Source organism: Cucumis sativus, chromosome 3 (assembly GCF_000004075.3).
Source record: "Cucumis sativus cultivar 9930 chromosome 3, Cucumber_9930_V3, whole genome shotgun sequence".
Classification (NCBI taxonomy): domain Eukaryota; kingdom Viridiplantae; phylum Streptophyta; class Magnoliopsida; order Cucurbitales; family Cucurbitaceae; genus Cucumis; species Cucumis sativus.
The window spans coordinates 33,229,968-33,242,898 of NC_026657.2; the positions used below are offsets into that span (position 1 = coordinate 33,229,968).

The following is a 12,931-nucleotide window of genomic DNA, read 5'->3' on the forward strand; positions in this document are numbered from 1 at the left end:
GTTTCATATATGGCAGATATTTCAAAATTTAAAGCTTCCAAATAAAACTAAATCTAAGGTTGTTTACTTCTTTTGGTACCCAGTATTGAACCAACCCATGTCACAATGGATCGTTGGGAATCTACAAACTCACTCCAGATTTTATATCAACATTCAGAATTTTCATGGTGAAACTGTTTTGAATTTTGATATCCTTTTTTTAGAGTCCCAACAAATGACCTATTAGTACTTGGAAGCAATTTTTATGCATTTCTGTTGTTTCTCCAACTAAAGTGAGTTTCCCGTAATTGATGTCTCCGATCTTCTTCCCTAATTAAAAGTAAAATGTTGGATTTCCAGTCCGAATAATAATAATTAAAAAAAACCACCATAGAGATGTTATGAACATTAGTAAAGATCATATAAAATCTCTTAATCTTTATTATACATCACACATACAGTACATAACGTAGTCTTAGATTAAAAACAAAAAGAAACAAAGATAGAGAAACAGAGATCGGAAACAGAGGGATGATTAATTAAACCAAAAGGGAGTGAGATTATTCTTGAACACACCAGCACGCGATCGGAACACAATCTACCTCTTAATAATGATTCCGAGATCTGACCCATCAATCGCTATCGCTATCGCTGCTGCTATCTCCACCTTCGTGTTTGTGGCCGTGCTCACCCTTCTTCTTCTTCTCCTTCTTCTTCTTCTCCCCTTTCTCCTCATGATGATCACCCCCATGGATCTTATCCTTGATCTTGTCCATTATCCCTTCCTTGTGCGCCCCTTCTCCATGGTGCTCCTCGTGCTTCTTGTGTTCATCGTGATGCTCACCCTTGTGCTCGCCCTTGTGAGCGTCGTGGTGCTCTCCCTTGTGATCGCCTCCAATGTGGAGCTTCTCGCCGATTTTCTCAATGAATCCAGACATGTTTTGATGATGAATTTGGAATGGGGTTTTGAAGAGGATGCGTGTTTGTGGAAAATGGGGAAGGAAAGAAGGGGAATTTATAGATGGCGAGGGAGGAGGAAAGACGAATTGAAACGAATAAATTCAGTTTATCCACAATGTATCCGTTGATTTTGATTGACGTTATCTTATTGCTTTAATAATTGCGTTTTTTTTATATATTATTATTATCCTTTTTTTCTGATTCGTTTACGCGGTAACGCCACGTGTCACACGCTCTTCACCACGTCTTTGTTTTTTCCCTTTCACTTTCTATTTAATTCTATTTTTTTGCTTTCAATCATACTAAAAATAATAATTAGATATCTAATCAGAAAAGTTTGGAGAATTTGTTAGAATAAATTGTGCCATTTCTACAGGTTAGGTTCAAGATTTTGAATGGGTTTGCGTTCCACCAAGTAAATATGAATATTAATTGTAAAGGAAACTAAGAAATTGAATCTGAGATTTTTTTAATCAAAGAAATTTACTGTGTTGGATTGAGAAAATTTTAAGTGTATATCATAGTGTGTATAAGATATGAAGTAAACTAAGTATTTATAGACTTATTAGGTACTTTTATTATATTTTTTCTTTTTATGTTTAAGTGATTTATTTGACATTTTTTTAAATTTTGAATTAATGGGTGTTTTTCTAAAGCATTAAAGCATTCACTCAGATGAAATCTACCAAAATTAATTCTGTGTAACTTTTCATTTAATATAATGGACCCATGATGCCATAACTCAATTAATGTTTAAAATAATAATAAAATAAACGTGTGAAATTAAATGAAAAAATATTGTTTAAAATGAATTTGATTTAGTGGTATTTGTACGACGTTTGTTTTTATTGTTATCGATAAAATCTTACTTTGATCTATATTGATGAATATATTTTTTAAAAAAATCATGAAAAAACTATTAAAAAAAACGTTTTAACTCTAAATAAATCAAAATACTTCATTTTGAAGAAAAATTTAAGTACTTACTATTGATATTATATTTACATTAGTATGTTTAAGAGTTATGTCCTTTAATGCATCTAAATCATGTCAATATCTACTACTTAAGTATACATCATTATAGCTTTATGAAAACTATATCCGTTCTCCACTTTTGAATTTTCTCAACTTAGTCCACTTATTCGTTTTCTAATGAAAACATCAAATAATGTATGACAAAATTTCGATGTTTCGTTTTAACTACGAAGAGATAACATTTCTCTTTTCATTATATAACTCTCGACTATATTGGTTGGTGTTTGAAAATTTAATATCTTTTAGTTGAAAAATAATTATATATATATAGATGTACTCATTCATCGAATATGAAATTTGATGTATAGAGATCCGAGTTTAGAAAAAAATTACAATATTATTATTTAGTATTGTTTCGAGTCACGATATATATATATTATATATATTTATTTTATAAACATCCTTTGAAATATTAATGTAAATATAAAATAGAAGTCATGGATAGGCGTGCAGATATGAAATAAAATGAAATAATTATTTACTAATCCAACTTGTAATAACATAATAAATAGCAATAATAATACATATGAATCAAAATTAATTTACATGTTGACATTAATTCGGTTATATAAAGAAAAGGTAAACCTAACAATTTGAAACTATGGAAAATAAGATGTTGAACTAGAAGAATCCTAAAGTAATGCTCACATGTTGAATTGAAGACTATACAATTACATTATTTCATCATCATAGTGAACCACTATAAGATAGGAGATTGAACCTCTCACATTTAAAATAGAAGAACATATCAATTATTATTGAACCAAGTTCACTTTACATTTATAAGAAGTAGTATGTATTAAAATTTTGTTTAAACTGAATTGTAATTAAAATGAAAATCCTATCATAAAATTATATGGCGTGAATAGGTTATTTTGTTTAGTTTTACCTATTTTTTTCACATATTCAATAATCAAACTATCACAAAAGTGTGGGTCTATAAAAAGATAATAGTGAAAATGGAAGATTAGTAGTTTTAATTGAATTTAATACACAAAAGAGGAGAAATAGGTAATTAAGAAAAGTAAATATCAATATACTAAAAAGTAAAAGAAATATGGGCAATGGATTGTTTATTCAAGCGGGATTAAGAGAAGCCACTCATGGGATGCCACGTGTGAAAGATCCATTGCCGACATTTTGGTGTTATATTTGTAGAGGTCTCCGCGTTGGCCGACATTTCAATCAAAAAAGTGGTCGGCAGATAAATACCACGTGTCGTTCATCTAAGCATCCACGTGAAGTTATTCTTTTTTATTTTTTGATTTTTTGATTTTTTGATTTTTGTCGTGTAGTGGAAAATGTGGGATTTGAGTCCAAATTTTGATGCATGACTTTATGTAATATCTAAACTCATATGTGGTTATAATTGATTTAGCCATAAATTAAGCCTTTCAATTTGCACCATCTAACCCAACTTTAATTTACATACTAAATCTAATAAATCATCTCTCCTTATTTCAATCTCAATTCCCTTTAATTGCCTCTATTCTTTCTTTACCTATATTTGTTCATCCTAATTAAGGAATTCTCTTATGTAAGGTAACAAATAAAAAAAGCAATAATCTAAATCTAATCATTCCATCATATATTATTTTAGTTTAAGAATAAAATAGTAAAATAGTAAAAAAACTATAGCAAATAATAGGGAGTTTGAAATAATATTTGTAGTAGCTAATTGAGAGTTTTAAAATAGTATTTATTGTAACTAAAGATTGTCAGTATAGTTTTATATAATCCTCGTCCCAAATGACATGTAACATGTGATTGAAGTATAATTATACACATTTTTTAATTTTTTAATTTTTGAATAAGTATTCATTGAACGTGATCTCATCGATATTTTAATTTGGTCGAAATTTCCATAGAAGAAAGAATATACGATTATAAACTTAATCAAATCATTAAAAAAATATAGAGTACTATCTCCATGAAAATTCATGGATATCAATGATTACACCCACCAAAAGAAGTATCTATCTTTTTATAAAGAGTGTTGTATTCGTCAGAGTTGAGGTATCCCGAGTTGTGTTACAAACAGTTTAATAACACAGAAGAAAAAAAAGCATAGATAAATATTTATTCATGTAATAATTGATCTCCAGATATGTGGAAAAATGAAAGGCAGATTGAGTTTTTATGTTTTTGTTGTTTCGTAGTATTTTTCTTTAAAACGTTAAGAGAAAATCAAATATTGAGTAAAAAGAGGAAAGTATTGTTTAAGAATTTATATTTTGTTTTTCGTCAAGAGTATATAGTGATAGAAATGAGAAAAAAGAGAATTAAAAGGAGGAAAATTCTTCACGTGATGAGCATCGAATTCCTGGTCCATGATATATTCTTCAACATATAGCCCTTTTACCCTCTCATAATTCACTCTTTCTTCAAACTCAAGATTTCCAATCTAAACCCTTTTGATGACTTTAAGTAGTGCTGTGATTTATGCACTTACAATGATCGTCTTCTTTATCTCGTAAACATAGGGTTTTGGTTTTTCTTTTAACAATAGGGTTTAGTTGGTCAAATGAGGTTTTGTGTTCAAGTCCATGCGGTGCGATACTATATTATTCCCTCTCCAATTAAAATTGATTCACATGTCGTGTGTCTTCTCACGTATCGACATAATTTAACTTGCTTAATGAATATTAATTGAGAGAGCAAATAACAATGCAAGAAGTTAAACACATAACTGCGTTTGGACCATATGTTGCTCTAACCATTTTAAATTGTTGATTGATTTAAAAACTTAAGTTAGAATTATGTGAAACTTAAACGAATTTAATCCTATATCATCTAAACCATACCGTGCATTTATTCAAAAGTGGTAAAGTATAAAAAAGAGGTAGGGATTTGATGTTAGTCATGCATATATATAACTTTATTTTGCTTAGTTTTCACGATATTGCTTGAGGCTTCCTCTTCAATCTTTTAGTCTCTCCCTCATTAATATGTGTATATATATATATATATAGACACAACCAAACTTTTTTCTTTTCTTTTCCCTTCTTTTCTTTCATTATTAGTACTCTTTTCTTCTTTTGCTTTTTCCTTCTGCTTCTTCTTCTTTCTTTCTCTTCACTTTATTATGCTTATATGAATAAAGAAAAATTAGTGTATGTGATTTTTGTTTTTACAACAAATTATCTCAATATTTAAATGAATGAGTTTGACAATTTTACTCTAGATTTCTTTTAGGGCGTTTCTGTGTTTGGGTCGTTGGAATGCTTTTAATTAGGATTGGTTGAATATATGCTTGACCATTCAAAAGTAAGATTTATTATTATCAACACAACCAACTTGCACCACACAAGGAGATTGGAATTTGCCAACACGGCAAACTGCCAGGAATTTAGCTACATGTGACGTCGGAAAGGTTATCGCAACATTGTTTTAATCATCAACAATTTGGCCAAGGGAGGAGACCCGTCTAGCAGAGAACAAATGTCGATGCCTGCCACATGGTGTTTGGGAGTAATGCTCATAATACACTGACACAATTATATCATTGGAAGTTATATGTTCAGTCCCCTAATGCCTCTATGAAGGTATCAAGATCTATTCTAAATTGTCGACGCTTTATTTAATCGTTGATAGAAGTTGTTTATCTCAACAATTTACTTTTGATGTGTTTTATGTATGATGACAAATACGTTTTTCTTTTTTCTTTTTAGTATTGTGCAAGTGTTCAAAACTTAAGTGAAAGAGTGTGTCATCTCCCAACTCAGTATCTTTCATCATCAACCTATTTACCCAATCCTTTTTCGGAACTTGAATTTGAATATTTGGTTTTTACAATCTGAAAATGTCTGTTTGAATCACTAAAATCTCGTTTAGTAATTATTTTATATTTAGTATTTTTTGTTTCGATAATTAAATTTATTTTTTCTTTTCTTCTTACAATGATTTACAACTTTTGAATTTTTAATCAAATTTAAAAAACAAAAACAACTTTTTAAAAGTTACTTATTTTAGATTTCAAAATTGAGCTTAGTTTTTTTAAAACAACTAGTAAATAGTATATAACAAATAATGAAATTTAGATGTGGAAGTGATGTAGATAGACTTAATTTTCAAAAAGAAAAATCGAAAAAATAAGATGACTACCAAACGAGTCCACAATTTTTTATCAATGTCATAACCTAAGGGTTCATATAACAAAGTATCTTGGTATTGGTGAATGAGTTAATTTAACCATATAGTAACTAAATCTCCATCTTATTTTGTCAATATTGGAGTAACTCCAAATTTTTGTAAGATTTTTAGTCATTCAAATAATACAAATACTATGTATGAAAAAAATCATTAACTCAAATCACATAAATACTTTATACTAATACTTGGGTATATGAATTATTCTTCCATACATCAATTATCATACAGTTTCTTTTCCATAAAAGTACCATTTAGATAATCCAAAAATTACACCTATATAAGTTTGGATGTATTTTGGAAAATCCATCGGAGGATGACACTCTGTTAGGGGGAAGGCCCATTTGTACAAACCCCAATTTATTGGGCTTTTAAATTTTCAACATCGGCTCATTTGAACAAGCCCATCTTTAACTATAATTTGGGCTTTCGTAAAATAATAAATATTGATAAAACTAATTAAGGAAACCCAAATTTTTTGTTAAATAATTGTTTGATGCTATAATTGGAGGAGATTGTGGTTAAAGCTTATGTAATTAAGGTATTGGTAACAATTGTTTTATTATTTAATTGGTAATATTATATTATCTCTTTACGAGAAAAAATCAAGGTTGCTAGTGCACTATTTGAAGCATATGTAGTCAACATATGTGATGATATGTTCAACTAATAACCTAAATTTTCTATAGCATATGACTAAAGTTGGATGGATTATCGTATCAATACTATTATATTGATATTGTCCATTTTATAATAATTACAAATGATTTGACCTAAACCGTTCATATGAAGACATGTGAGTACCAAGGATATCTCTGCAGACACAAATGTTATATCTCTCTTTGCAACTTTATAAAGCGAGAAGATAAAAATTAATATTTCACAAGACGACAACCATAATCCTAAGACAACCATAATATTTCACCCTATCATTAGTTCAAGAGAGACTTGATTTATAATTGAATCTAAAACGGTTGTTCATAAAAGTCAATAGATCTTTTAAAGATGCAATAATAGTATTTATAATTGCATAATAAAGTGTTCATTGTTATTGATCAATATATGTAGACATACCACATGAACATATCTCTTGAAAAAGAACAAATATTGTTAATCAGCGGGTCGCTAACGAGTGACTTGACTTTTTTGTATCAAATGCTAAGGAGTGTCCAAACAATACATTGATGTGTCAAAATATTTTAACAAACTTTTAAAAAATAAAACGCCGTATTTAAATAATAGAATTCAAAAGGGGTAAAATAGAGAATGTAATTTAGTATATTTAGTCCTCTTTTTGTTTCTCTATGATTGTTATTTGTAAATATAACTTTTCTCCCTCACTATCTCTTCAAATCTCTTGAGGATATTTCTTTACTTCCTTTCTATTAGTTCATAAATATGAATATAATTAAAAGTTTGAAAACAGTACTTTTAATTTAAAATGAAAAATAAAAACAAAAACTATTCCTATCACTAAATGGAAATAAAAAGTTTATAATGATTTTAGTTTATCAAATTCCAAATTCTAGAATATTATTTTTCTAACAATTTCTCCTTTTCTTTTTCAATAATGTAAAATGAATATTTTATTTTTTAAAAATAATTATCAAGTAAACTTTTCATCTTTTTAACCAACCCATATTATACATCAATTTTACAATATATATTTTTAATTTTGAGTGAAGAAGGTAAAAAAAAAAAGGTAATTAAGATATATTTATTTTCCAAAATAGAAAAAAAAAAAAGGAAAAACAAAAAAGAAGAATGTGTACGGATCTAAACTCTATAATTCAAACCTTTGCTCAAATGGTGAACTTTTGAAAAAAGAAAAAGCAACAACATTTACTTAAAAGGATCCCCAGATATAAAGTTTAGAGTATGAAGTGATAATTGATTCAATTAATACTTTTTGTCCAAAGAAAATAAAACAAATTGATTACTTACTTGTTTAAATCTCCATCATTGAAGACTTGAGAAAGTGTTTTAAAATTTATAATGGAATTGAAATATTTTATAATGTAATAGCATTTTGAGTTTAAATCGTAATATGAAACTCATTTCATTTTGACAGTATGTAATTATTGTGTTATCAACTCAACACACATTCCAACGTTTATCTAATCTAATTGTGTTGATTAATGGGTATATAAGAATCCTTCCTCTCACTTTTACAAAGCAAAATTAGAAAAAGAAAAAGGCAAAACTTTTGACCTATTTTTTTTCTTTTTTTTCTAAGGTTTTATCAAAGATAATGCAATTACTTTTTGGGCCACTAATTTAGAGGAGATTTGAGTCACTTCTCATTAAAAGTATGTATTCTCATCATGGAAATTTTTGGGAAGGGTAACAAACTTTCATTTAGCTTTTTGTTTCCCTTTTTTCTATTGCTTCAAGGAAAAAGAAAAAGAAAAAGAAAAAAAAAGATTAGCTTTTGGATTTTTTTTCCCTTTTTTTCTTTTAATCTTTCTTTTTAATTACTTTTGTTTTCTTTTTCCCTTCCTTTTAATAAAAACAATGGGAAAAGGAAAAGGTGAAGTGGCTTTCCTAATGATTCTATATTTTTTATGGTGTGTTTCTTTATGTTATAATATGAAATTGGTTAAAATATGGCTTTTCTCTCCGTTTAGTTTTTATGTTTTACAAGGATTAAAAATGATATTTTAACCAATGAAATTGATGTTTTGTACTTAGTTCGACAACTCGATTTTTATTATTTAAATATTTTTTAGTTCATCACGGGAGGTATAAATTTGAATAAGGGGTGAAATTAACGCAAATTACTCATGAACTAATTAATAAATTAAACTAGTAAAAACTTGAGCAAATAGTCACATAATGTTACAATGCAGCTCATTAGAGATTGTTCTCTATTTTGACCAAAATCTTTCGAAAATGAAGTAGTTTTGTGTTGTGTTGGTGTTTCATTGAATTGATGTTAAATGGCCTTGATTCTTGTGCTATCTTCCCAACACCCCCACTTACAAAGGCTACTTGAAAATTAAATGAGTGATAAGATCTTCACATCCTTTGCTTGGTTGGCAGCTCTTATAAATATTTAATGATCCTTTTCCAAAGGGGACACCCACACCCCCCCTTTTCTTTTCTTTTTTTTTCTTTCTACTTTCTTTTCTAATAAATAAATAAAACACACAGTCACTCTCTCACAAAGTCCTTTTCATTTCAATGTAATGTCCCTTTCTCACAGATAGTATTTTATCTCAATTCTATTATCTCCCTCTCATTTTCATTTTTTTTTTTTTATATATTTCTACCCTTTCTATTTTCCCTTCTTTATGTTTGCATCTAATTTAAATTACTATAATGATATTTGCTATGTTCTATAAATTAGATGTTGAAGTTTTGAATTGTCATTCTCGCAGTTGGATATGCATTACATTTGGTTTTAAAATAGTTAAAACTACTTTGGTTATAAAGACTAAAACGGGTATGGTTTTTATATGAATTTTCTGGCAGAAAAAGGTATGTTCTGAAAGCTCAAAAAGTTCAAATAAAATGCATACAAATATTTTACAAAACTTCATCAACAAATAGAATAAACCTAAAAGTTATGTAAAACCTAGTTGAAAATAGAAACCCCCATCAAAGATACATTGCTGTTCTCAGTTAGTGGCAGAGGCAATGGAAAGAATAGAAATGACAGATACTAAACTGTGGAACAAAAAAACACATCATAAACCTTATGTACCAAATTTCTTCCGAGCTTTCAGAGATTTATAAACAGCTTTTAAGATTAAAAACAAAAAATACATTTTTATGTGCTCTGATGGAAAATCTATAAAAGAGAATAAAAGCTTCCAGTTTTTGCTTCCAAAATTTGAGGAGTATCCCTAAAATGGCCTTTGCTATCTGCATTAGTTGTTTCTGAAGTTTCAAAAACACTACCTTTCGAAATGTTTTCCTTTGGATATGGATGAATTCCAAATGTGGTCCATATAGGACTCCTTGAAGCCTCGCTTGGGTTATCCACTCGTAACGTCTTTGGAACCACCACGCATTTCTCTGACTTCTCGTCCTCTGCTAGGCTGTTTGTATCTCTCAAATGCTTACCGAGTGTAGGCGATGAGCTTGTGGGGCAGGTGGATGTTTGAGATGCACAGACATCAGAAGGAACAACGGTTAAATTCCCAGTACCGGTAGAAGTCCATACGGGCGTACAACCCCAGCATGAGGCTGGGACGAATTGTAATGGAAGGCTTGGAGTGCAAAACCCTGGAACTGCCAGCACTGTTGCTGGGAGCCATTGAACTGGTGGATTGGGATGACTGCTAGTATTTGGTACACTTGTGCTATCTGAGCTTTGGGTCATTGCTGATGAAATTAGGCTGCTTCCGCCCTGATTCAATGGAAAAACCAATTGTGGAACGGGGTAACAATGAACCGTATTTGATGCAGTGATATCACTACTAGAGTTGGACAATCTAACTGCCTCTGGCCTCTCGATGACACTTTTAGGCAATTCGTTTCCACGAATACTAGTAGTTGTCATGGAAGATCCGCATGAGGATGGTTCTTCAGGACTGTCTCCACAATATGCAGACCCAATCTCAATGGATCTCTTCTGATCTCCAAGACTCAGCACAGTCTCCATCGATTCACAAAGTGGTGCTTCGGGTCCAAACTTTAGGACAGTACTACTTCCATTGGAAGGCCTCAAAGCAGAAGGAGACTCGATATTCGAGAGTAGATGATGGTGATTTGTTGCATCCGAAGTTTCCAAGCGGGTTGTAGCAACTCCCTCGGAGGATACTATTATCTGTCGGTATTGAGATGCCAACTGCTTGTTTCTTCGTCGTCCAGCACCAATAGGAACGTTTCTCATCGTCCCACCAGCAGTCCAATATCTTTGGCAGTTCTTGCAGAAATGCCTAGGTTGATTGACATTATAGTTGTTGAAGTAACAAAATTTTGTTTCCAAACTATTACATCTAGGACAAGGAATGATTTTGTCTGGCTTCTTAAATGCTCTTTCTTGATCCGTGCCATTACCATCCTCCTGCTCTTCTTTCAAATGTAGTTCTGATTCTCCCTTGTTTGACGTCACGTTCGAAGCTTGGTTTTCTTCATTATCCCCTACCAATACCGAAGACCTCTCTGATGGGCAAGAGTCTTCTGCACCTGAGACTGACTGCTCAGCTTTTTTCAAATTGTTGCAAGCATCCTGAAAACAGTATTCAACAAATTGACACTTAACAACAGTCAGAAAAGAGAAGCACACAATCGACATACGTCGAAAAAAAAGCCAAGAAGTGTATCAAAATCTACAAGGAGATGGGATTTTACAAAACAAGACCTCAGAGCCCTTCCCAAATAAGGTAAAAATTACATTCATTCAAGAAAGATAGTACAATATGCAACACGAATGAAAAGATACAAGGAAACATGATATAAATGAACAGAACACTTCCATTAAGGAATCAATCTTCATCAAACATTTTCAGCAGCTCCAGATATTCACAAGAGAACTTCATTTAACCCTCAATGGATCCACTACAAACTGAACCAAAAAAACCATCTGAATTCCACATTCAAATTTGGCTAAAAACAGTTCTCCTAATGAACTTCTTCCAAAACCACAAAGTTGGGAAAGGAACAGTAAAGTCAACCAAGGCCACAAAAACATTACAAGAACAAATCTAAACAAAATCATATATTGAAGTTAAAACCCAATAAGGGCCCCAACCCAAATGCTTAGAGAACCCAAAAAAACATATACACACAATGAAAAGAAGAGTTGAAATGAGAGTAGAAGAGGGGGAAAGAGACAACTCAATAGAAGAAGAAGAAGAAGAAAAAGAAGAAGAAGAAGAAGAAGACCAAGAATATGAATAAGACAGTTAAATGAGCATTTCAATAATCTTTTCCATGTCCCACAAACACACACACACACACACACACACACAGTAAAGGCATTTTTCAGATTAAACCCAGAAAGCAAGAAGCCATCAAAATAAAGAGAGAATGAAGGAAAGGGGAGGAAATAAAATAGGTACCGGATTATGAAGAGGGGCGGCGGAAATCTGGGATTCCGGCAAAGGGATGGTCCGACCGAAGAGTTTAATGGCGAGATCCTTGAAATGTGGGGGGGAAATGACATCCTGTGTAGTAGAACTGGACATTTTGAAAAATGGGTTGTTAATGGAGAGTAGTTTGATTGAGAAAGTGGGAAGGTTTGGAGGTGAAAATCAATGGAAGAAGACCCATTCAAATATAGAGAGAGGTTATGAAGGAGGGAGAAGGAGAAGGAGAAGAAGAAGAAGAAGAAGAAAAAGAAAAAGAAGAAGCTGAAACCTTTTCAATACCCTCAAAATAAAGAGACAGAAACAGACATCCTTTTTTATTTATTTTAATTAATGAAGGGGGAAAAAGGAAAAGAAGAAAAAGGGAAAAAAAAGGAACTTTAAAAGTTGGAGCTAAAAGCCTAAAAGCACAAAGAACATGAGGCATCAAAGTACCCATTTACTTCCTTCCTTCTTTACATTTTTCCTAAATAAAACACACCTTTTTTTCTTTCTCTTTTTTTCCCTTTGCTTTTTCACTTTTCAAAATCTCTCTTTTTCTTTTTTCTTTTACTTTTTCCTTTTCCTTTTCCTTTTCTTTTTTTCTTTTTTTCTTTTTTCCTTTTTCACTTTCTTTTTACACCGTTTATAAAAAAAAAAAAAAAAGGAAGATTCATCAATCACAAACTCTTTCTTTTCTCTATTAATTAAGTAACCTAATACATCTACACCAACAATAATTCCTCAAATGTTCAAAATATATATAAAAAAAACCTCAATTTAATTCACCT

General features: G+C 30.7%; 2 protein-coding genes across 3 annotated transcripts; both read right to left on the reverse strand.

Moving 5' to 3' along the window:
• Window positions 1-378: 378 nt before the first annotated feature.
• LOC105434996 (protein SRC1) lies at window positions 379-1,023 on the reverse strand. The gene has a single exon (XM_011653898.2). It carries the CDS (start codon window positions 915-917, stop codon window positions 612-614), a length of 306 nt encoding a protein of 101 aa, XP_011652200.1. The 5' UTR covers window positions 918-1,023; the 3' UTR covers window positions 379-611.
• Window positions 1,024-9,620: 8,597 nt separating this feature from the next.
• Window positions 9,621-12,460, reverse strand: LOC101215098 (cyclic dof factor 3). Of its 2 annotated transcripts, none has more exons than XM_031883256.1 (2): window positions 12,135-12,460; window positions 9,621-11,329 (listed from the first exon to the last, which is right to left on the reverse strand). In XM_031883256.1, exons 1-2 carry the CDS (start codon window positions 12,258-12,260, stop codon window positions 9,917-9,919), a joined length of 1,539 nt encoding a protein of 512 aa, XP_031739116.1. In that variant the 5' UTR covers window positions 12,261-12,460; the 3' UTR covers window positions 9,621-9,916. The 2 variants fall into 2 exon arrangements, with proteins under 2 accessions (XP_031739116.1, XP_004136781.1); XM_004136733.3 differs by having other exon boundaries at window positions 9,621-11,302; window positions 12,135-12,459.
• Between the last annotated feature and the right edge of the window lie 471 nt (window positions 12,461-12,931).